The 23902-nt window shown below is 38.6% G+C and overlaps 1 protein-coding gene and 1 pseudogene across 5 annotated transcripts in view; one reads left to right on the top strand and one right to left on the bottom strand.

Moving 5' to 3' along the window:
- The window catches only part of SYNE2 (spectrin repeat containing nuclear envelope protein 2), a 320078-nt gene that overhangs the window by 252051 nt on the left and 44125 nt on the right, over nucleotides 1-23902 (bottom strand). For 4 of the 5 annotated variants that reach the window (XM_072838882.1, XM_072838883.1, XM_072838884.1 and 1 more), the window contains exon 1: nucleotides 16522-16780. In XM_072838882.1, coding sequence (XP_072694983.1) covers nucleotides 16522-16600 — 79 coding nt within the window. In that variant the 5' untranslated portion in view covers nucleotides 16601-16780. Of the gene's footprint in view, nucleotides 1-16521; nucleotides 16781-23902 lie in introns of those variants that run through there. The other variant, XM_072838881.1, reaches the window with a different exon arrangement.
- Nucleotides 17640-17953, top strand: LOC140639491 (ubiquitin-like protein 5 pseudogene; annotated as a pseudogene).

The raw sequence follows: 23902 nt of genomic DNA, 5'->3' as shown, positions 1-23902 counted from the left end.
CCTGCAGCTTTTAGATTTTATTTTTAAGTAATTTCTATATCCAATATGGGGCTCAAACTCACCACCCCAAGATAAAGAGTTGCCTGTTCTACCGATTAAGCCAGACAGGCACCTCTCTATCTGTATTTTTATTAAAGGATGCCAATATGTATCATCCAACAGCTTACTTCTACCTTATGATAATTACTACTTGCTGCTCATATCAGCCTTGTGTCACCAGAGTCACGTAAGGGTGTGTGGTTTCTCTCCCACTCAATGTATAACCTTGAAGTTAAATATTTATGCTTGTGTGGTTTTGCTTCACCTTAGCACAGTACCTTGTGGATAAGAACTACTCAAATATTTGCTGATTGAAAAACTCAGTAAGTATCAAGAGTATGGAAAATCAAACCGTCTTACTGTATGGAGAAGAATTTACTGACAACATTTCCTAGGCCTATGCTTTATCCCAGTCCTTGTTTTAAGAACTCCTGGACAATTTCTTTCTTCCATGAATAAAATGCCTTGAACAAAAGGGCAGGTACTATAATGAGATGCTGTTGCCATTCCTTAAAACAACACTGCCAACTCACTGTTGGCTGGGACAGAAATGGTAGGGATAACTAAATTTGGAAAATAATGCAACACATTTTAGCCATGTGTCCCAACAGCCATATCAAATAATCTTAATCAAGCTGTTACTGAATAGAAAGGGAACTAAAAATAATAAGCCCACCTCTTTTATTCTTTCTCATGGAGATGATAAACAAATAAATGAAGAAACAAATTAAGAGAATAAAAGCACACAGGCACGCAAAATCAAAATAAGAAAAGCCTAAAATATTTGAAGAATAAACAGGAAAAGGTGTGTTACTGAACTATAAAAGAGGAAACTATTAACTAACAGAAAAAGGAGGGTGGCAATTTACTACACATTTTCTTGCAACCAACCAGAAGTAAACTAAACAAGTCAGCAAAAAAGAAAAATAAATAGTTCCAAGACTGAGATCTCACTTACTGAACGAGAAGAGCTGAGTTTGGAAGGTAACTCCTGATTAAAAACTCGCAAGCACAGCATGCAACCATCTCTCAACCTCAACACTCTTTTTTTTTTTTTTTTTTACGATTTATTTATTTGAGAAAGAGAGAGAAGGAGAGTGCATATAGGGGGAAGGGTAGAGGGTGAGAATCTCAAGCAGACTCCCAGCTGAGTGTGGAGCCCGATGCAGGGACCCATGAAATCCCACGACCCATAAAATCATGACCTAAGATAAAACCAAGAGCAGAAGCTTAACTGACTGCGTCATCTGGGTACCGCCTCAACACTTTTATGTCAATATTCCTCTCCTGGAGAATCTGTGTTGGCACTAAGGAAAAAACAGCACTCACCAATCAGATTCAGCATCCCAGGACCAAAATCAAACCCCTTCTCCCTCCCTCTCTCCACACCTATCCTCACCAGTGTTTCCACCTCACAGATTTAACACCATGATCCTTCATCATCCCCAAGTACAGACTCCCATAAATCAGGCCAAATTTGCTCCTGTGTAGCTCTGGTATCCTCTTCCTTCCTACACCACTAAGTTCCCCCAGCCCTCCTGGCCCATCTGCCATCAGCCATGGCCTGCTCTTCCCATGACCAACCAGGTCTGCTCTACTTTCTTCAATCCATTCTCTGCTTCAGCCAGTAGAACTTACCTTATTCTCCTTTCCACTTTGATGGTTTCTCTCTGCTCTAGGGATAAGGAGCAATGTCAGTAACAGCTGAAGAGGTGCTACATGGTCCATCCCAGGGTACTTCTCCAGGCTTAGCACACTGCACTCCTCCTCTCCCCTCTACACAGTGTTCCAGCCACTCCATCTTCTTCCGAGGCCTTTATGAGCTATGTTCCCTCCTGCTCAGCCCTTTATACCACCACCCCGCCCTTCATCTAGTCAACTTCCACTTTCACTCAGGTCTTAGTCAGTGGTTCATCCTGAAGGAAACCTAAGTAAATTTCCCTTTTGTTGTTTGTTTTCATAGAGCCATACTCACACCCCTGCCCCATTTAGCACTTTCCTCAACTTGTAATCACTGACAAGGTTGAGAGCACTGGCTCTAAAGCCAGACTACCTGGGTTCCCATATCTGCCACTTATTAGCCATGTGCCTTAGTCTTCCCAAACTTAAAATGGGGATATTAGTACCTACCCCTTGGGCTGTTAGTAGGATTAAGTACTTATACCAATATAAATCAGAGGTCAACAAATAAACTATAATCTGAAGGCCAAATCTGATCCATCACCTGTTTTTGTAAATAAAGTATTATTGGAGCACAGATATAATCATTTGTTTTCATATTGCCTGTAGCTACTTCCATGTTAAAATGTAGTTGTGACCGGGACCATATGGACTTCGAAGACTAAAATTTTTGCTACCTGGTCCTTTATGGAAAATGTTTGCCAATCCCACACAGACTATGACTAGTCTAACACAAATAGATATTAGCTACAATATGGAAGAAAGAGGAAATTAGTATGCTAAGTGAAAGAAGACAGTCACAAAAGACCACATACTATATGAAATATCCTGACTAAGGAAATCTATAGAAGTGGAAAGCAGACTAGTGGCTGCCCAGGTCTGAGGGAAGGAGGATGAAAGGTTTAGGAATGACAACTAAAGGGTATGGCATTTCTTTTTAGAGTGATGAAAATGTTCTAATGAGTTGTCTGGTATATAACTCACATCTCACATTACATCTCATAAAGCTGTTCCCCCAAAATATTAGCTAATATCTGTGAGATTATTTAATTAATATGCACCTTCTCATTAGCCTACTGGTTCCTTAAGAGTATGGGTCTGACTTTGCTCCTCATTTTGTCTGCAGCACCTACCCCATGTTGTAGGAATTCAGAAAATGTTTGTTAAATGAGTAAATGGCTGGGGAGAAGTGAGTGGGGTTTTGTGGCTATTTTTCCCCAAGGTAAAAATTTAAATACTGAATTTATTCGGGAAATATATGACATACAACAAATGATTTCTACTTTGGGCCTTAGCGCGTGGAATCCAGACACTTCATGTTGCCACATGAGCAAACCACACCCTGTGCAACACCTGAGATTTTCACACTGAGGCTTTTGTTTCCAGCCTCCCTGGAACATAGCTCCTGGCCCTCTGCGTAAGCAAATCTTGTATTTCTAGCACATGCAAATAAACCCATAATACAGATAAAATGCCTAGAATTTGGGGTGCTATTTGCTCTCCTCTTTCTCATCCTCTTCTGACTCATCTGAGTTGCTCAATAAATATCTGTGGAATGAACAAATCAAAGAAATGACTCCGTTTCTTCTAACACATATTTCTTTTTTTTTAATTTTTTTTTAATTTTTATTTATTTATGATAGTCACAGAGAGAGAGCGAGAGAGGCAGAGATATAGGCAGAGGGAGAAGCAGGCTCCATGCACCGGGAGCCCGATGTGGGATTTGATCCCGCGTCTCCAGGATCGCGCCCTGGGCCAAAGGCAGGCGCCAAAGCGCTGCGCCACCCAGGGATCCCCTAACACATATTTCTTATTCCACAGTATCTTTCATCTACTTTATAAAACTGAGTGCTTTTCTCTGGAAAATCTAGACGTGTGAGCCTGAGCCCTAACTCCGGAGCACAAAAGAAGTGACCTGTGCTATGATTACAAATCTAGGATGCTTACACTCTTGAATGCCAGCAAATTACTCAGTGTCATTGTTTAAGTTCAGAGTTCTATGTCCCAACTCCCAAGGTTTCTGATTCAAGGGATTCACACAGACTTTTTGAGAAACATCTCTGTAACTGGACTGATTTACACGTGTGACTTATTTTTGAGACAACAAAGGGAACAGGAAAGGCTTAGCAAAAATAGTGATGAAAAATAAACTCTGAGATACTGATGTAACGTAATTCGATATAAGTCTATAATAACTTGTAAGTATCCTAAGACACCCTTAACGGGGCTCAGAAGGCTTGCTGAAACAACTTGTGTCCAGGAATAAATAGGAATTCAGGGTAAGCACCAGTGACATCATTTTATTAAAGCCTTCCAATGAAGTAGTCAAGTAGGCATTTTGTGAATGAAAAAATTGTAGCTCCCAGAAGATGAAAGATTTTTAATCATTCAATAAACATGTATTGAAAGTCCACTATGTCCTCGATACTGTGCCCTAGATCTCACATCTGGTAGAAAAGATTCAAATCCAAATGTGTCTGATACCAAAATCCATGTTATTTTCATCATAATTAAAAATCAGCTGAAATGTCAGATCCATGGCCCCTTCAGCTTATCACCCTCTCTCCCCAACATTAAACCCATACTTATTGAAAGTATTGTCTACATTGGCAACTTACTAGAAAGCTAGCTTCTACCCCAACCACTCCATCTAATTGTAAGTAAGCAAGGCTACCTGTAATATTCCCATTGCTTAACCCCATAGGTACTTCTCAGAACATACTAGATATCTTGAAAATTCTGATGCTGTTTATTACCTCTCCTTGAAACATTCTCCTTCTTTGGTTTCCATGGTATCACACTCACTTCGTTTTCTTCCTACTTCTAGTGACATCCCTTCTTGACTCTGTTATAAGCCTGTTTTGCTTTTTTCTATCTCTGTAATGTTCTCTTTTTCCAGATATTTCCATCTACTCCATAGGAACAAATTACTGTTTATATACTAATGACTTCCAATCTTTATCTTCAGCCCAAGTGTCTGCTTCTTTTGAGCTTCACGTCTATATATCCCATTATCTTCTGGGTATCGCCACTTAGTTATTGCATAGACACTTCAAACTCAACATTGCCAGAAGGCTGTCATCATCTCTAACTGGCTCCCTTCCCCCACCAAAGGTGTTCTCCTGCATTTTTTTTCAGTGAATGTTTCCATTATCCACTCTTCTGCTGAGGAATAAACCTGAGTCATCTTTAATACTTCCCTCTCCTCACTCTCCCATACCTAGTCAATCAAAAAGGCCTAATGACTACCTCAGTAAAGCTAAAGATAAGATAAAATTTAAGAATTTAAAGCCTTGAAAAGTATACCAATTAGATATCTCTTGATATCTATTTCTATCCATCCTCTCACGGGCACCTCCTCTAGAACAGGACACCACTATCTCTCAGCTGACTGTTGCAGTCTTTAGCTGGTCTCTCTGTCTCCGCATTCATTCCCACAAGACTACACCCCATACTGCAGCCCAAGTGATTTTTTTTTTTAAGATTGTACTTATTTATTTGAAAGACAGCAAGCATGAATGGGGGGAGGGGCACAGGCAGAGGGAGAAGCAGACTCCCCATTGAGCAGGGAGCCTGATGCAGGACTGGATCCTAGGACCCCAGAATCATGACCTGAGCCAAAGGCAGACACTTAGTCTACTGAGCCACCCAGGCACCCAGCCCGGGTGATTTCTAAAACCAGTTCTGAATATGTCTCCACTCACAATCCTTCAATTGCTTCTCCTTGGTCTTCGAAGCAATTCAAACCCCCATATATTTACATGAACTTGTACAGCTTCATCTCTTCACAGCCTCCTTCAAACTGTAATCCTCAGTCTCACTGAACATCCATTTCCTTGAATGTGCCACATTCAGCCCCATATTCTGGCTTTAATATGCTGCTACCACTGTCTGGGGCACTCTTCTCATCTCCATCCTGTTCACATACTAACATACTTTAGGTCTAAACTCAGAAATCACTTCCTCTGGGAAGCCTTCCCTGACCCCCAAGGCTGGTAGGTGCCCTACTCTGTACTTCCAGAATACTACGTCTTCTCTCTCTTACAACACACCCATACCATCCTGTAATAGTCTATGTACTTGGCTATCTCCGTGTAATCAGAACATACATCTTAGGACAGCACATTCTATATGTCATCCCATGTGTTTGGTACAGTGTCTTGTACACCACAGGCATTCAAAAGCACTTGTCGAAAATGAGTGAACAAATAAATGAATTGGGATCGAAGGATAAATTAACCTATACTTAGAAAAAGCATAACAAAAAATGGAGTAGTAGTATTTTTAAAAGTCCTATATTTCTCTACAACAACTACCTGATATCTCTGTTCCCCTTCACAGTAAAATTTCTTCAAAGTGTTGATTAAGTCACTATATCTCTTTCCTCACCCCCAATCTCTCCTTGACCCACTCCAGCCAGGCTTCTATCTCTACCACTTGAGTTTGGCTAACTCTGTTAGAGTTACCAATCTGGTGGCCATTTCTCTTCAATACGATTGACTTTATTCTCTTCTTTTAAAATTTTTGGGCAGCCCCAGTGGCGCAGTGGTTTAGCGCCGCCTGCAGCCCGGGGTGTGATCCTGGAGACCCGGGATCGAGTCCCACATCGGGCTCCCTGCATGGAGCCTGCTCCTCCCTCTGCCTGTGATTCTGCCTCTCAATCTCTCTCTCTCTCTCTCTCTCTCTCTTTCTCTCTCTCTCTCTGAATAAATAAAAAATAAAATCTTTAAAAAAATTTTTTTTTATTTTTTATTTTTCCGAGAGAGAGATCGAGTGAGCAAGAGTAGGGAAGAGGGGCAAAGGTAGAGGGAGAAGCAGACTCCCTGATGAGCAAGGAGCCCAACACAGGGCTCAATCTCAGGACCCTGGGATCATGACCTCAGCTGAAGGTAACCAAATGAGCCACCCAGATGCCCGTCCCTCCTTGAAATATCTCCATCTAGGGGCTTCCATGCCATCACACTCACCTGGTTCTCCTTCTCTGGCCTTGGCTACTTCTTCTCAGTGTCCCTTGCTTTCTCTAAACACTGAAAGATCCAAAAGTTCTGCTCTAGCTATGCATTCCACAGGTGATCTCTTCCAGGCCATGGTTTTAATTGTAAATATACCAGTCACATACTGATGGCTCCCAAATCTATATCTCTCCTGAGAACTCTGGATCCTTACATCTAACTGCCTTCTGGACATGTCCATTTGGGTATCAAATAAGCATCTCATAACCATCAGAGCAAAGATAAACTCTTAATCTCCTCATAACTTGTCTATCAGGTTTCCTCATCACAATAAATTACATAACCAACTACTCAATTGCTCAAAGCAAAAATTTAGGAGTTATCCTTGATCTCTCTTACTACTTACTCCATACATCCCAACATTCACAAGTATCCTTTAAAAAAAAATCCATGATTCTTTAGCTTATTCCTATCACCCTACTACTATCCAGACTACTCTGATATTTTATCTGGACTACAACAAAAGCATCCCAACTGGCTTTCCTGCTTCCTCTCCCACCTCTCAAATAAGCCCCTCGCCACACAGCAGCCAGAGTGATATTTTGGAAAATGTAAATCAGATCATGTTACTCCCCTAACTAAAACCATCCAATGGTTTCCCATTCACACATCTTACCTTGGAGCTGATAAATCCCTGCCTCATCCAGCTCTGCCTTGCTTTGCTCTCCAATACCATCTCATGCCCATCACATTCCAGCCACCCCAGGCTCCATGAAGTCACCAAGCTTGTTTAGGAAAGATCTTAAATGTTATTCAAATTTGATAAAGGCTGTTTGTGTTCTGATTTGAGCCAGGTGCCTTTCATCTCATAACATTTAGTTGTGGATGCAATTGGTAGACCCTGTGCAGTAAAGATGGAAAAGACCAAAGCATGACCAGTGAGCACTGCTCCACCCCGGAGGCAGAGAGCAAGCATCCGCAGCCATTCTTCTGCCCTTTCCTTTCTATGCTCATTCAACATGCATCACCACACAGGCTGTCAATGACTAGGAGAGATTATCCACCCCGAATCTCACATCTCTCCTCCAAAAATACACATATTTAGAGTTTTGAACACTTCATTTCTCTGATAAATCTTCATTCCTATCCTTTTATGTACTATTTTTAAATGATTCTAAAAATACCTGGTGGTAGTAACCTTCAGTTCTCATGAATATTGAGAATAACAAATGCAGTTACCTTTTACCAAAATTTCCCTGTATGTTTTGGAAAAACACAGCCATCAGAGAAACTGTAGTCACCAACGCTGAAATTAGAAGAGGGAAGTAATCTCTTGAAGAGGCACACTTAGAATAACCTCTAATTTTTAGAGTGTAAAATCACCCACTAACCCCGCCAAATGGTTATAGATTAATCTCTTATATTGACGTCTTACTTTCCTATTTTCAAGGAGAAATTATTTCGAGTTTTATTTTTCCTAATATACTACCTCAAGCTCTGAATAATTACACTCCCTCCCGAAATGCACGCAAACACAAAAGCTCAGAAAAATCTTGTATCTCCCATGGGGCTAATTAAAAAGGATTCTGATTTCTATAAGGAATGAATGAGATCTTTGTTAACCTACTTTAACAGGACTCTAAATGACCCTGGATTTATCTTGCCCTGGTTTTCAAAATGTAACTGACCCAGAATAAAGTAAGCTTATCCCCAAACTCCTGGTGAAAACAAAACCAAAGTTCCCAGAAGCCAAAACTGTATATATACAACCGCCCCCCCCCAAAAAAAATCATTTTTCCTCTCTCAAAGAGACTATACAGCACAAATACTACTGCTTGCAGAGCTATTTTATTCTTCAGTTAATTGGAATATTTTAAGATTTTAAAGCTTTACATTATCAAGGCAAATAACCTTCCAAGAAAACACAGCAAAAGATATCATCAGCTACTATGAAATCAGGAACTTTCTGGAAGCTTTCGTGTTGGGACAGTGCAGCACTGAGTGTCAGTGAAGAACCATAATTTGATTATTTTCCCTGGGTATAACAATCACCTAATCCCTAAAAAAGACTCCAGAGATGATTTGCTTTTATTCTTAATAACTGAGCAGTCTGAACTGGTTAGGGAAGCAAAAATACAGCCTGAGAGTGCATATCCCTTCCTTACTCTTCATTCATCATGTCCATCAAAATTCCGCATTGGGGACCTGGTTGTAAAAAGGTAGAAATTCCACTCAGAAGTCTTTATTAATCCCATTCCTCTTTCTCGGACTTTACATGGTTTCATTCATTTGCCTTCATAAAGCAAACAGAATTTCTCTTAGAAACACAATACTAAAACACTACTGAGCCTGCAGACCCATAAACGACACCCACACTGCCTCATGTCTGAAAAGACCCATGTTCCCATCCTTTCTCATTGAACACTGAACAATTCTTCTAATTCAGGGTACTTTATTATTTTATATATATATTGGAAAAGACCACTCATTTATTCACTACACAGTTGTTTACTGAAATCCTGAAATATGTCAGAAACATCACTGGCAGTAAAGATGCAGGAGCATCCTACGGAAGGCTCCTAATACTTACTTGGCGGAACTCAGAAGGCTTATTAAAGCAAGCAATGCCCAAGGATGAGAGGAAACTCAAAGATTAAAAACACACACACACACACACATACACACAATTACAAGAGGTTCAGCAAGAAGACAACTCATCCCAGGCAAGTTCTTACCAAAAGGCTTGATTTTTACAATGAGAGGGACAGATAATTCACCTCTCAAAAAAAATTATACAGAATCCACTTTCATTCTTCACCTCCCTACAGTTGAAGTGTGAAAAGATACTCCAGACAGCATATTGAGTCAAATTTTGGTTGGGTTTTATGTTGGATCCAAAATTAGGGGTAAGCCCCGTATAGTCAAGGATTTCACGTTGTTACATAAGAATGATTAAATCCATGTGCCAGCTCATGCTCTTTCACCTGATAGCAACAAGCAGAAGTATCACTGGACCACATGCTTCTTGAAGGTACACAATCTATTCACATCTCTGTCCCCTTAACAACAAGCCCACAGCACATGGTCGGGACTCAGTATTTACTGAGCAACTGAGTAAAATTCAACATTACATCACATTATTGTGCTTATCATCTAGCCCACCAAACATGAACCATGTCTAAAAACATCACATTGGGTGCCTGGGTGGCTCAGTGGTTGCATGTCTGCCTTTAACTAGGTTGTGATCCTAGGGTCCTGGGATCGAGTCCCGCATCGGGCTCCTCGCAGGGAGCCTGCTTCACATTCTCCCTTGTCTCTGCCTCTGTGTGTCTCTCGTGAATAAATAAATAAAATATAAATAAATAAATAAATAAATAAATAAATAAATAAATAAATAAAATATGACATAAATCAAAAGCCTCCCTTAGATGGATACTGGATAAATAATAAATAGATTTCAATGGAGCAATAACTTAACTACAGGGACCCAGGTTTCACTATCAAGCGCTACTGAGTAATGTCCATCCAGAAGGCATAAAGGGTTTTTTAATATTTTAAAATATATCATCTGGAAGACAACACTAAATAAAACATATGAGCATTGTTTGAAGGGACACAGTAACTGGGCCGAACACAGTTTTATACAGATTCATGCAGACGGTTAACCATTTTGGCAGGACTGCATGGAAGTTAACTCCTCGTGCAGTGTCAAAGGTAAGAGAACACACACTCCTTCCTACTTCTTTGTTTCATTAATGATAACATTCTGTATTCAAATGCTATTTTTCTAAAGCATTGGCCTACCTCATTGTTGAAAGCAATTTGCTCTTGTTACAAAAGTTTATCATACCCTTTTATGGCTAACAAATTATTCTATTATTTTATTATTCTAGAATGTGTAATTCTAACAAAATGCCTGAAATCTGAAATATATAGTGTCCAAGACAGTTTAAGAATGCCAAAGCTGCTGTTTAAAATATCACAGAGTGAGGCAGCCTCATCTGGCAATTTCAGTCATTAGTAATATGACTTTTAAATGGGTCCTCTACCTGTGTTGTGCTTTTAATCCTTCCATGATGTGAAGTTCTCAAGAAAGAGTTTCTTTGTGAGCAGTATAGTTTATCTACAACAATTTACAATAAGCACATCAATATAAAATAATATCCCATGGCCTTCTTATTTGATGCTGTAAAATACTTAGTGAAAACACAGTAAATAGAAAGAGAGTTAATAATGTGGACATTATAACTGCTGCTGCTTGCTATGACTCCAAGCAGCTCTAGACCTTGGAGCCTCTCTATTAGTATCCATATTCAGTAGTGTCAGAATCCTGCTGAGTCTTCCACCCTGATGGTTTTCACATCTGTTCTGTACTTTCATAGTCACTGCTTACTTCTAATGTAGGCAAACACTACCCAACACCCAGATGTTTGCAAACCTTTCCAACTGGTTTCTCTAACTCCACTCTCTGGTTCCCTTCAAGTCTTCCTACATCCCAAAGCTAGACTGATCTCCTAAAGTACAACTTTGACCTCCAACCAAATACTCTCACTCTCAAGACCTGACAGCTACTCCCTGCCTCAAGGCAAAATCCTGAGCCTTGAATTCAGCTCCCTTAGGGATCTTAATTTCAGAAATACTACTTTAGTCTCAAATTAAATTAAATGGCAAAGAAAGTCCCTTCCAACTTAAAAATCCTGTGATATTCATCCAACTTTACCTCTTACTGCTTCCACAATCATATTTAGCCAGTACTCCAAAGAACTGTTCCCTTTCCCATCTGGAGAGCTCAACACAGGTGTTTCATACAAAATATGTGTTTACTATTTTCTTAGGATAAAAAGAAAGGAAGCACCTGTTATTTTGCCAGATAACAAATCCAATGGAAATATTTACAGAAATTCTATAATGGACACTTTGATAAAGCAAATTTTTAAAGAGATCTATTATTTTCATAGCCTGATCTTTCATATATCATTTCATTTAAAATGTGGGCCATCTCTAGTAGTACAAAATGTGCTAAAGAAAGAGAAGTTCCATTTTTACATTAATCTGCTCAAATTCACAAATGCCATTTCTTTGTTCTTCCCAAGAATCCAATCATTTCAATGTTATGCTCCTTAATAGACTGAGAACATAAAATATCTCCCTACAATATGGACCTTCAAAAATCCCTTCATAAGGGCATTTTCTCAAAGATCACACAAAAGATGAACAAAAAGAAACATGAAGTTGCTTGTTTGTTGTCCTGCTCCCTGAATCTCAGCAAAGCACTGCCCGATTTCCTTGGCCTGATTTATTGTAGGCCCTACACACATGGAAATCTGTTTTCATAGCATATCAACGATGAGTCACTACATTTCAATGCAGACATCTTAATTTTTTCTTGAGCATATTATTCTAAGTTAGGGTATGGCATAATTGTCTCAGATATGTTCGGCTAAAATAAAGTAGGTATTATAAGTTAAATAGTTCTCTGTCTCTAAAAAAGTTCTGAAATTAGAAAAGAAAAACTTCCTTATGAGCAGTGAACCTGCTCCTCTCATATCACATAAAATCTCTTTTCTCATATTACTCCAAGGATTATTAAGCACATGTGAATTTTGTGAAATACAAGTCTGTAACACAGTGTGCAAAGCCAAATACTTTTAAGACTATTGCAAACAACTTGCTGCTTAGGAGTAGCTAAGGTTCATAATATCATCTAGCAATTTTTTGTTCAAATAGCTAATAATCCTGCTACAAAACCAATGTTACCTTTAGAAATACATATAAGTTCCCCTTCCTTCCCTCCCTCTCTTCCTTCCTTTACTATTTCTCTTTCTTTCCGTCTTTCTCTTTCTTTTCCTTTCTTTAACTGAGGCTGAAAGAATTCTAAATCTGCTAATAATAATATATAACTTAGGGACATCTGGGTGGCTCAGTAGGTTAAGTGTCTGCCTTCAGCTCAGGTCATGATCCCAGGGTCCTGGGATTGAGCCCCTCATTGGGTTCCCTGCTCAGTGGGGAATCTGCTTCTCCCTCTCCCCTCCCTCTGCCCCTCACCTGTTCTCTCTCTCTCTCTCTCTCTCACTCTCCCTCTCTCTCTCAGATAAATAAATAAAATAAAAATCATATAGAACTTAACCTTGAGAGATCTATTCATTTCATAGTTAAGCCATCATTCGATAGTCACGGGAACCTCTTGGTTGATATCCTTGAGTGTACCCGGCTAACGTGACCAGTCTTTGTCTGGTGTAAATCTGACTACATTACAGTATTAGTTTTCCACCTCTCCCCCTATAGAGCAATGCATCCAACACCGCATTCCGCTAAATGGATTGTAAAGAAAAATCATTCACACTGGTAGTGCATGTTTATTACATTCCCATTGCCAAAGAGCTCATATTTATTTCTTACTGTAAAGCATATTGTATAATTCAAAACACGCTATAAGAAACTATTCATTTCTCAGTAACTTGTTCATTATCTTGAGCTACTTGCGAACCTTAGATCATTCATGTTATTTGAAGTTGACCATCCATATTCTGGATATAAAAGTTTGCTATCGATTAACTAGAATAAGGCTAAGATTTAAGTAGATTTTCCAAACAGAGTGTTAGGGAAATTCCTTTTTCAAATTGTTCTTCAAATGTATCTACGTGTGTTGACATGTGAAGAGGTATGGTGCCGTGGAAAGAAAACCATCCTCCAGGTCAAACCCCAGCTCTGTTGCTCGCTCACTAGCTGTGTGACTCTGGGAAAGTAATTCCATCTTCCTGAGCCACAGCTTCCTTCTCTGTACCTTGAAGATAAAAATATCTACCTTACAGTGTGGTTGTGAGGACTGAATGAGATCATATTTGTAAGAGTGCTGTGGAAGCTAGAGCCGTGACATAGAGGTCTTGGAGTGCCCTGCAGTGGGGAAGAAAACATTATGAAATATAAAAATGATAACACTGTAAGTGGCAAAATAAGGACTACGGGAGAAGAGAGGGAAGTATGACGCTCAGCCAAAAAGATGGCAGGGCTCAGGAAGAGGCTGAGACTGGCTGACTCTGGGATGGATAAAGGATAGATGAGGGATAGGCAAGCTGGATTTCTTCAAGTGGGAGGAAGAAGCAAGGAGACTCTAAGGGACAGCCTGGACAAAAGCACATGGGCAGGGGGAGTGTGGGCCTTTGGGAAGCCATATAGCTGGAGTACAGAGTGCTTATGGGAGTGAGGTGGGAGATGAGGGCAATGAGAAAGGAGCACCAGACTAGAAGAGCCTGTGAACCACACCAAGAAGTCTAGACTATCTTACATATGATGAGAAGCCATTGAATAGGAATGCCAAAACAACAACAACAAAACAGTAAAAACCAGACTCTGGTTTATAATTTTTTTCTATACACTAAGTTGTTTCTACTCAAGCTGTGTACTCCTAGATAAGAAACCTTTTGGGACACAGATTTTGACTTTAAATATGTAAAAAGAAGTTAAAATGCATTTATTAAACTTCTGTTCTGTGTCAGGTACTAAGTGAGATCCCTTTCATGCATTATGCATTATTGTTCATCTTTAAAACACAGGTGCAACATAGGCATACCATCCATATTTCAAATAACAGGAACCTAAGACTCAAAACAGATAAAGCCTTTTGTCCAAAGAACTAGTAAGAGCCACAGCTAGCAATAGAAATTAGATTTACCTTACTATTTATTGATGCACTATCTTCCTGATATGTTTTAGGTTACATGAATTATTACTCACATGCAACCAAAACTTCAGAGAAAAACAAGAACAAAAGGTTTTTTCTTTCAGTTAAATGAAAAATTTCTCAATGTAATTTAAGTTAATTTTAAGTTCCAGTATAGTTAACATACAGTATTATATTAGTTTCAGGTGTATAATACAGTGACTCAACACTTCCATACATCACCCAGTCCCTCACTACAAGTACCCTCCTTAATCCCCATCACCTATCTTACTCATTCCCTACCCGATTAAATGAAAATTTAATTCCAATTACTTGTGGATACTATATAACACTATAAAAAATTTACTTATTGAAAAGCTTTAAAATTCTTACCTCAAGTACTACTTCAACACATTACATGTTTTTAGTCTATATAAACTACATGATATTTGTTTTTATTTTTATTTTTTTAATCCTCCTTTTCTCCTTTTTTTTTTATTTTTATTTTTATTTATGATAGTCACAGAGAGAGAGAGAGGCAGAGACACAGGTAGAGGGAGAAGCAGGCTCCATGCACCGGGAGCCCGATGTAGGATTCGATCCCGGGTCTCCAGGGTCGCGCCCTGAGCCAAAGGCAGGCGCTAAACTGCTGCGCCACCCAGGAATCCCCGATATTTGTTTTTAAAAGACTGATACTTGTAGGTATAGCCTATTGGAATAGCTCTTGATCCCAAAGTCAAGAAGCTAATCATTCAAAACATATTTTTAATTAAAAAGAAAATATCAGGGATGCCTAGGTGTCTCAGTCAGTTAAGTATCTGCCTTTGGCTCGGGTCATGATCCCAGGGTCTTGTGATGAAGCCTGGTGTCCAGCTCCCTGCCTGGCAGGGAGTCTGCTTTTCCTTCTCCCTCTGCCATCCCATCTCCCTACCCCACTTGTACTCTCTGGCTGTAACTCTCTGTCAAATAAAAGTCTTTTAAAAAAAGAAAATATCAGAAAAGGAAGTCATTTGTGATCTCTGTCATGAGTGACTCAAATACAAGTTATGTACAGCATGGTAACTGTAGCTAGTAATACTGCATAGTATATTTGAAAATTGCTAAGAGCGCAAATATAAAAAGGTCTCATCATAAGGAAAAAAATCTATAATTATATATGGTAATGGATATTAACCAGACTTACTGTGGTGATCATTTCACAGTATATACAAATATCAAATTATTATGTTGTATACCTGAAACGAATTAAGATGTTGCATGTCTTTATATCTCAATAGAAAATAAAGTACAAAATAAAATAAAAATAAATGACTCAAAATCTGTGGCTTCTAAGTAACATTCTAAGAATATCGTATAAAAGTATACATAATCTTGGGGCATCTGAGTGACTCAGTTGTTTAGTGTCTGACTCTTGATTTCAGCACAGGGCATGATGTCGGGGTCCTAGGATGGAGCCCCACATTAGGCTTTGTACTCAGCATGAAGTCCGTTTATCCTTCTTCCTCTGCTCCCCTCCCCGCACTCTCTTTCTCTGTCTCTCTCTCTCAAACAAATAAATAATAAGTAAAAAAAACCTGTACATAATTTTAAAGATTATTTTAAAATACATAGTCTCATAAATATTTTCAAAGACTTAGCATCGCCTTATTTCTTCTACACTAGCTAACTTTACTCAGCTCCAAGATTTACTTTATCAACAATGGTGAAAAGACTAATGAATTTTTAACGTACAAAACAAATATTGCCAAGCTCCACAAGAAGCATTAAAACAATATATATGTACATAAAGACAGTGCTGAGTCTGCATAAATGCATAATATGATTAACAGGATTAAAAGGTTATTCACTCATGATCATACCACTAATCTTTTCTTTTTAGGCAAGATAAGGATGTACATTTAAAAGTTAGGCTATGCAAAAAGATGTAAAATAAGTGCAAACAATTCCAAGCAAACTATCGTTATCTATTTTCACTACAAGTAGAATGCAGTCAGTGAGAAACCGTGATACCAAATTCCTTCCAATTATTTCTTACTTTCTTAGAGAGCCGAGGTAGCAATAAAGACATTTACATACACTGAAAGGTTCTGCCACTGGAAAAATATCTAAGAGAGACAGAATGCAGTAGATGGAAAGGTGAGGGTAAGGTTTCCACAGTTACTACGGGTGCCCCCCCCCCATCTTAATTACCTTGCAGTGAAATATGCCGATCATCGATGCCCAAGGAAACCTGTTCATCCTCGGTGGGAGGCACAGGACTAGATGCCATCCTTTGACTCAACGGAGATTATATCATGTCCATCCCAGTTAAAGAAGCGAACTAAAAGTAAAGGATAAATGCTCATTAGTGACTCCGCAACTCTGTGTTTCTAGTAAACACGCGCTGCCAGAAGGCAGCAGCAAATGAAACGTGCCCTTCCAAGAGAAGCAGTTTTCTAGTGAGTGTTTCTGTAGTTCATGAGGCAAAGTGACTACGCCTTCTTTTTTTGAATCCTAATCAAGATTTTGCCCTGTGACCTATTCGAGCTGCTGGCAGGACTCCCGACCAGCTAGCACTGTGGATTCTACACCAGGGGCGAAGGGGGAAGCCACCCAATGAGATTCCATAACTTGCTTGGGGGAAGTAACGTTGACACAAAGTGACGGCTTAGCTGTTTGGATGTATTTTATCTTTCACTTCAATCTGCAAGGATTTTCCTTATAACTTTTTATTTAACGTAGTTCCTTTCTGCTCCATAAATGTTGCCATTTACTGGAAACAATAACTGAGCTTGCATAGCTTGCAAAGTGAAACTGAAAAAAAAGTATATCAAGAAGGATGTTTTGATAAAGTTATCTGTTATATTGAATTATTTTCCCAAGCACTCACTTTTCCACACATTTTTTTCCTCTACCCCCACTTTGACTCTTAAAGAATCCTTCCAGTAAGAGTTAATTTTTTATTACTTCATGCATGTGTACACCAGTAATAGTACCCTGGGGGCTGAAAAACTCGACTTTTCCTACATAGATGATGACTTTCTTATCGAAATAAACCTAACCAAAAATATAAAATGTATTAGGGAATGAATAGAAAAATGATGTACAGACACCTGATCAAACAAATACAGCAAAACATTAGTGGTAAAATCTATATGTTCAATGTGTTCTGGGTATTCGCTGTAAAAGTGTTTACCTTTCCTGCATGTTGGAAATTCATTATAATAAAGTAGTGGGAGGGAGACAACGATAAATAAACCTGAGGCCAACAGCTAGATACAATCAATCAGACCATTTTATCCAAAGAATAAAAATCATCCAACAGTTTAATGCTAGAGCCAGACTTCAAAGATCCATCAGTCCTTGAGCAAGAAGGTTGTGGTATTGGTGGATTCCAGGCATTTCCAGCTCCAAACAGGATAATCAAGGTTGTTTGTAATGACAAGCTAGGGAAGAAGGTCCTCATTAAGTAAAACACTGATGAAATCATGGGAGATCTTAAGAGCTTGATTGCAGCCCCAAAATGGCACCTGTTGGAAAAATATCGTCCTGAAGAAGTGGCACATGATTTTTCAAGACAACATGCCTTTAGGGGGACTATGAACTCCAGGATGGGATGGATCTGGAGCTTTATTACCAGTAGAGGAGAATTCTTAACCCCTGTCCTGCCCTGCCCTGCCCTCTTCTCCCATCCTCGCCCCCACACTGGTATGGATGCTTACTTTTAAAAATTCAAGTTAATAAAATCTTAGAAGTTACCAAACAAAAGTCTTTCAAAATTCTGTTTTCCCCACTCTGTTTATCATCCAAAACCCCTTTATTATCTCTCCCACGGACTGCTGTTGTTAAAGATTTTACCAAAATAAACTATGTTTGTTAATTAATAATTAATTTGTTTTACCCTTGGAATTAAGATGAAGCAGAGCCTGCCTGCCTTAACAGTGTTACTATACTGAGTTGATAGGCTTCTAACCAAAATGAAAAGCTGTTTGTTAGTTCAAGTGAGCCTGTGCAGCTTGATGCTTGATAAAGGTACAAATGTTTTCAGCTTTTAATGTATTGAGGATCTCTACTACCTCTTGCCATACTCAAGGACTCCTGAACCCAAAGTGAAGACAAAGTACTTCTTCATGATGATGGGAGAAAAACTGAATTCCAGAATGAATTTCCTAAAGGCATCCACTATTCCATGCCAGGACTATTTTCTTAAAGGGGGTATAAGAGCAATAGTAGCAAACACTTGTATAGCATTTACTATATAAAGGCACCGTTCTGAGCACTTTGCATATATAACCTCAATTAATCTTTAAAACAACTATACGAATTGGGTACTCTAATTATCCTCATATTTGAAAGACCAAAACGAAATGTCACATACAGTTGTCTACGGACATATAGCTAATAAATGATGGAACTAAGATTTGAAGACAGGTGGCTTTGGCTTCAGAGTCTATGCTCCTAACCAATATATGTTGGTACCTCATAGAGCTAGCTAAAATTGCCATGTTTTATTTATTCTTTCTTTCATTCATTTATTCAACAAGTAGTTAAACATCCTAGCTCCTGCTCTCAAAGCATTCAATTTTTTTTTCCTTTTTTTTTTTTTTTAAGAGAGAGAGGGAGAACACGTACATGAGCAGGGCCAGGAGTGGGGATGTGCAAAGGGAAAGAGAATCTGCAGCAGGCTCCATGCTTAGGGCAGAGCCCAACACGGGGCTTATTCTCACAACCCTGAGATCACGAACCCGGCTGAAATCAAGACGTGGTAGCCCAACAGAGCCACCCAAGTGCTCCAAGGAATTCAACCTTCTGAGAATGACAAATGAACATAATACCGAGTGAAATCCTCTAAGAAATGTATGTAGAAAGTGCTGTGGAAGCAAAGAAGAAGGCATGTCCCACACCTGAAGCTGGAGAGAGATGTGACTGTCAGGAGTACACTAACTATAAAACAGCATTTCACTCCAAATGATATCATTCGCATTATTCAAATACCTTGAATTTAATAAGAATGTCTCTGAGAATCACTCATCACCATGCACTATTAATCAAATATAAGGTATTAAATGTAAAAGAAAGAATTTAAAATAAAAACAGAACAATAGAGAACAAAGTGATAATCAGAAAATCAAATATTCCTGCTCTAGAAGGGTAGGTGAAATCCACTACATTGTATATTAAAGTTGAAGAAAAAGAATGTATTAGTGAAAAGAAGTCTAGACCTTAAAATAACTATAGTTGACCCTTGAACATGGGCTCGAACTGCACAGGTCCACTTGTACAAAGATATTTTACAGTAGTGAAAATACATTTTCTCTTATGATTTTCTTGACATTTTCTTTTCTCTAGCTTATTGATAGTAAGAATACAGTAAGTAATATATATATTATATGTATATTATGTATTATATATATATATACATGCACACAAAATATGTGTTAATCGATTGTTATCTTTATCTTGTTGTCAGCAAGGCTTCCACAGTAGGCTATCAGTAGTTAAGTTTGAGGAGAGTCAAAAGTTATACGTGGATTTGCAACTGTGTGGGTGGGGAGGAGGGTCAGCGCCCCTCACTCCCACATTGTTCATGGGTTAACTAACTGTATCTGCTCGAGAGGTTTCTGGGTGTTTTTTGTTATTGTTTTTTTATTTTTTTTAAGATTTTATTTATTTACTCATAAGAGACACACAGAGAGAAACAGAGACATAGCAGAGGGAGAAGCAGGCTCCCCGTGGGAAGCTGATGCATGACTGGATCTGGGACTCCAGGATCACCACCTGAGCCAAAGGCAGACAGACGCTCAACCACTGAACCACCCAGGTGCCCTAAGGTTTCTGTTTTTAATGGGGAAAACTTATTAGCAATCAAGTCAATAAAATATAATAATTTTTTATTTACTGAAGAATTTCTTAGAGCTTCTAAAATATGTCCATCAAAAGTAAAATTAGGGCAGCCCAGTGGCTCAGCGGTTTAGCGCCGCCTTTGGCTCAGGGCGTGATCCTGAAGACCAGGGATCGAGTCCCACGCCAGGCTCCCTGCATGGAGCCTGCTTCTCCCTCTGCCTGTGTCTCTGCCTCTCTCTCTCTGTTATCTCTCATGAATAAATGAATAAAATCTTTAAAAAAAAAAAAAGTAAAATTAAACTTTAAAGACTGAATCAGTTCAAAGTGTTAGATGATTAACCCAAATACTGTCTTAGTACAATTATTTCTCAGACTGTGCTACAGAGGTCATAAGGACCTGACTAAAGATAATTTATGATGACATTTCCAACACAACTGTTTTTGGTGAGAAACTTTTGATATCTCCAGGGTGGAAGTTATTTGTTAAACAGGGCCCATGAAAAACTGGAACAAAGTAGAAAAGAAAACCTTTGAGAGATTTCTCAGGATCTGAATTACGAAGCTAGAAAGATTATGAAAAAGGAAGGTAGAAAGAGGAACAAGGGCGTGGCCACAGGCTCACAGGAGTCACGAGGGTCTATCAGAAAAAAAACCCCAAGGCCATCATCTCATTTATGTTCCAGCTTCCCTGTGCAAATAGATTTGGCAGGGAAGAGCCCTTCCGGGGGTTCCTCATAGCTTGATTTTTCCTTTTCAAATAAAAGTTACACACAATTATGTGACAAATCCAGGTATGAGAATGAAAATAACGGACCATCTGCAGGCCCATAACCAAGAACTCATTAAAGAATTAACATAGTGGCATTTAAAGATTCTAAAATCAAGTGGAATGGTGTGGAATTGTGCTTTTAAAATTCATATAAATTGGGCAGCCCCGGTGGCTCAGTGGTTTAGCGCTGCCTTTGGCCCAGGGCCTGATCCTGGAGACCCGGGATCGAGTCCCACGTCAGGCTCCCTGCATGGAGCCTGCTTCTCCCTCTGCCTGTGTCTCTGCCTCTCTCTCTCTGTGTGTCTCTCATGAATAAATGGATACAATATTTTTTAAAATATAAAAATAAAATAAAATTCATATAAATTAATAGGCACACTTTTATAAATGGCATAGCAATTTTGAAGTCGCTGCGGTTTGCTTAGGCAATACATCTTAATATCCTTTTGGTGTCTCTAAAACCTCAAACACAAGAATTTCCATTTTTGAAAGAAACTTTGGCATTTACTTTGGATTATTATAATTCGAATTTTTTCAACTCAAAAATTAAATTTGAATAGAGATTATCTCTCGTGAACAGAATTATGGGTGATTTTTATTTCCTTCCTTTTGCTTATTTACATTTTTAAAATTTCAAATGGTGAATGCATATTTCTGCTGTAATAAGAGAAACATTTGTGCTTTTATTTTAATCAAATGATGACAAAATAAAGAACAAGGTATTACTTAGTTCAGGATCAGTTCTCTAATCGATGTGCTATGGAACATGTAGATCTTCATAATGAGGAAAATACACTTGACATAAATTAAATATTAGAAAACGTTTCTTTTTCAGAAATTTCCAGAAAAGATTCCTAACATTCTTTTTTGTAGCTTAACAGTTCTCTTATTTCTGAACACTGGAAAAACTCAGTGTCAGCAAGAGGAAAGGGACATCTGTCTCATGTTCAGAGGCTGATCAGACAAGACAATGTGGGTACACTCAGGTAATTCTTTAGTGCTTTAAAGGTCATCACTTTTTCCCATCACTTTTTCCTAGTCTTTATCTGCACCATATTATTTATGATCCACCTAGCAATTCTGAAGGATGTCCCTTTATTGGTTGAGTTATAGAGCTATTCCTAGCAACTGACAGTCATTAGCTTTTATCTGCTTACAAGCTCACATAAGATAGTTGGTGGCACATATGCAGTAAGTTTCTTCACCTTTTTTCCTATCAACTTTTCCTAATTCTGTTATCACCTGTCCTTTCATCATCCCTGGACCAGAAGCTCTTGGTACAAATTCGCAGATTGGGTGACTTTTTTGATTGATGTACAGTTGACACACCAGGGTACATTAACTTCAGATGTACAACACAGTGATTATGCTGTGCTCACCACAAGTGTAGCTGCCCCTTCACTATACAACTTATTATAACACTATTGACTATATTCCCTCTGCTGTACCTTTTATCCCCATGACTTATTCTTTCCAAAGCCGGAAGCCTGTATCTCCATTGCCCTTTATCATTTTGTGCCTTCTCCTACATCTTTCCCCTCAGGCAACCATCAGTTTGTTTTCTGTATTTATGGGTCTGTTTCTGCTTTTTGTTTGTTTATTTAGATTCCACCTAGTGAAATACAGTATTTGTCTTTCTCTGTCTGACTTATTTCACCTAGCATAATATCCTATAGGTCCGTCCATGTTGTCTCACATTGCAAGATTTCATCTTTTTTTAATCAGTGTATAACATTCCATTGTATACATACACCACATCATCTTTATCCATTCATCTATTGATGGACACTTGGGTTGCTTCCATATCTTGGCTATTGTAAATAATGCTGCAATAAACATAGAAGTGCATGTATTTTTTTGAATTCGTGTTTTTGTCTTCTCTGGGTAAATACCCAGTAGTGGAATTATTGAATCAAATGGTACTTCTATTTTTAATGTTTTAAGGAACCTCCAGACTGTTTTTCACAGTGGCTGCACCAGTTTACATTCATACCAACAGTGTATGAGGATTCCTTTTTCTCCACATCTTCACCAATATTTGTTATTTCTTGTTGTTGTTGTTGTTATTGTTGTTTTATTATAGCCATTCTGACTAGGTAAAAGGTGATGTCTCATTGTGGTTTTGATTTGTATTTCCCTGATGAGGAGTGATGTTGAGCATCTTTTTATGTGTCTCTTGGCCATCTGGATGTCTTTGGAAAAATCAGACCAGATAACTTTTAAGCTCCACTCTACTCCACTATTTCTTTTCAGGCACTTTATTTTTCTAAGGACAGCCACAAAATGCCGGAACAATCAATTTTAACCATTCACTACACTTTTGGAAAAAAAATATGTAGCAGTTCTCTGGATATAAGACTACTGCACTTGTTAGCTCACAACAAAGCAGTGCCATTCACCAGCCAATACCAACTGTGCTGCTAAACCACCCTCTCCATGATAATAACGTTCTGGGTGAATGTAGCCACTTCCGTAAAAGAGCCCTGTGTTGGCCTTGACCAAGTCCCAAATGCTCAGAACAGCAGTGGCCACTGCTAGAGAATGGGAATGATAGTATGTATACTACAGAGTGGCTGGTGGAATTCAATAAAAAAAAACACATGAAACTTAAAAACACCTAACATTTATTGAGTGCTTACTACAGTAGATGCACGACAGTATATAAATGGTATTTATTATAATTTATGAAATGAATTTATCAAGATTCTCTCCCTTTTTAACCATCAGTAAAAATTAAAACCTTGTCACAATACTAAAATGAAGGGTAAAAGAACTTAAGGATGAAAACTTCCCAAATTATGAACGCTGATGTGCTAAATTAGCACAGACCTAGAAAGCCTGCATTTGGGAAGTAATTATTTTTAATTTCCATTGGTACAATTTTTAAAGAATTTTATTTATTTATTCATGAGAGACAGAGAGAGAGAGAGAGAGAGAGGCAGAGGAAGAAGCAGGCTCCACACAGGGAGCCCAACGCGG

The sequence above is a fragment of the Canis lupus genome, chromosome 9, assembly GCF_048164855.1.
Source record: "Canis lupus baileyi chromosome 9, mCanLup2.hap1, whole genome shotgun sequence".
NCBI classification, from domain to species: Eukaryota; Metazoa; Chordata; class Mammalia; order Carnivora; family Canidae; genus Canis; species Canis lupus.
Note: the sequence above shows the minus strand (reverse complement) of the source record. Positions and strands in the feature narration are given on the sequence as shown.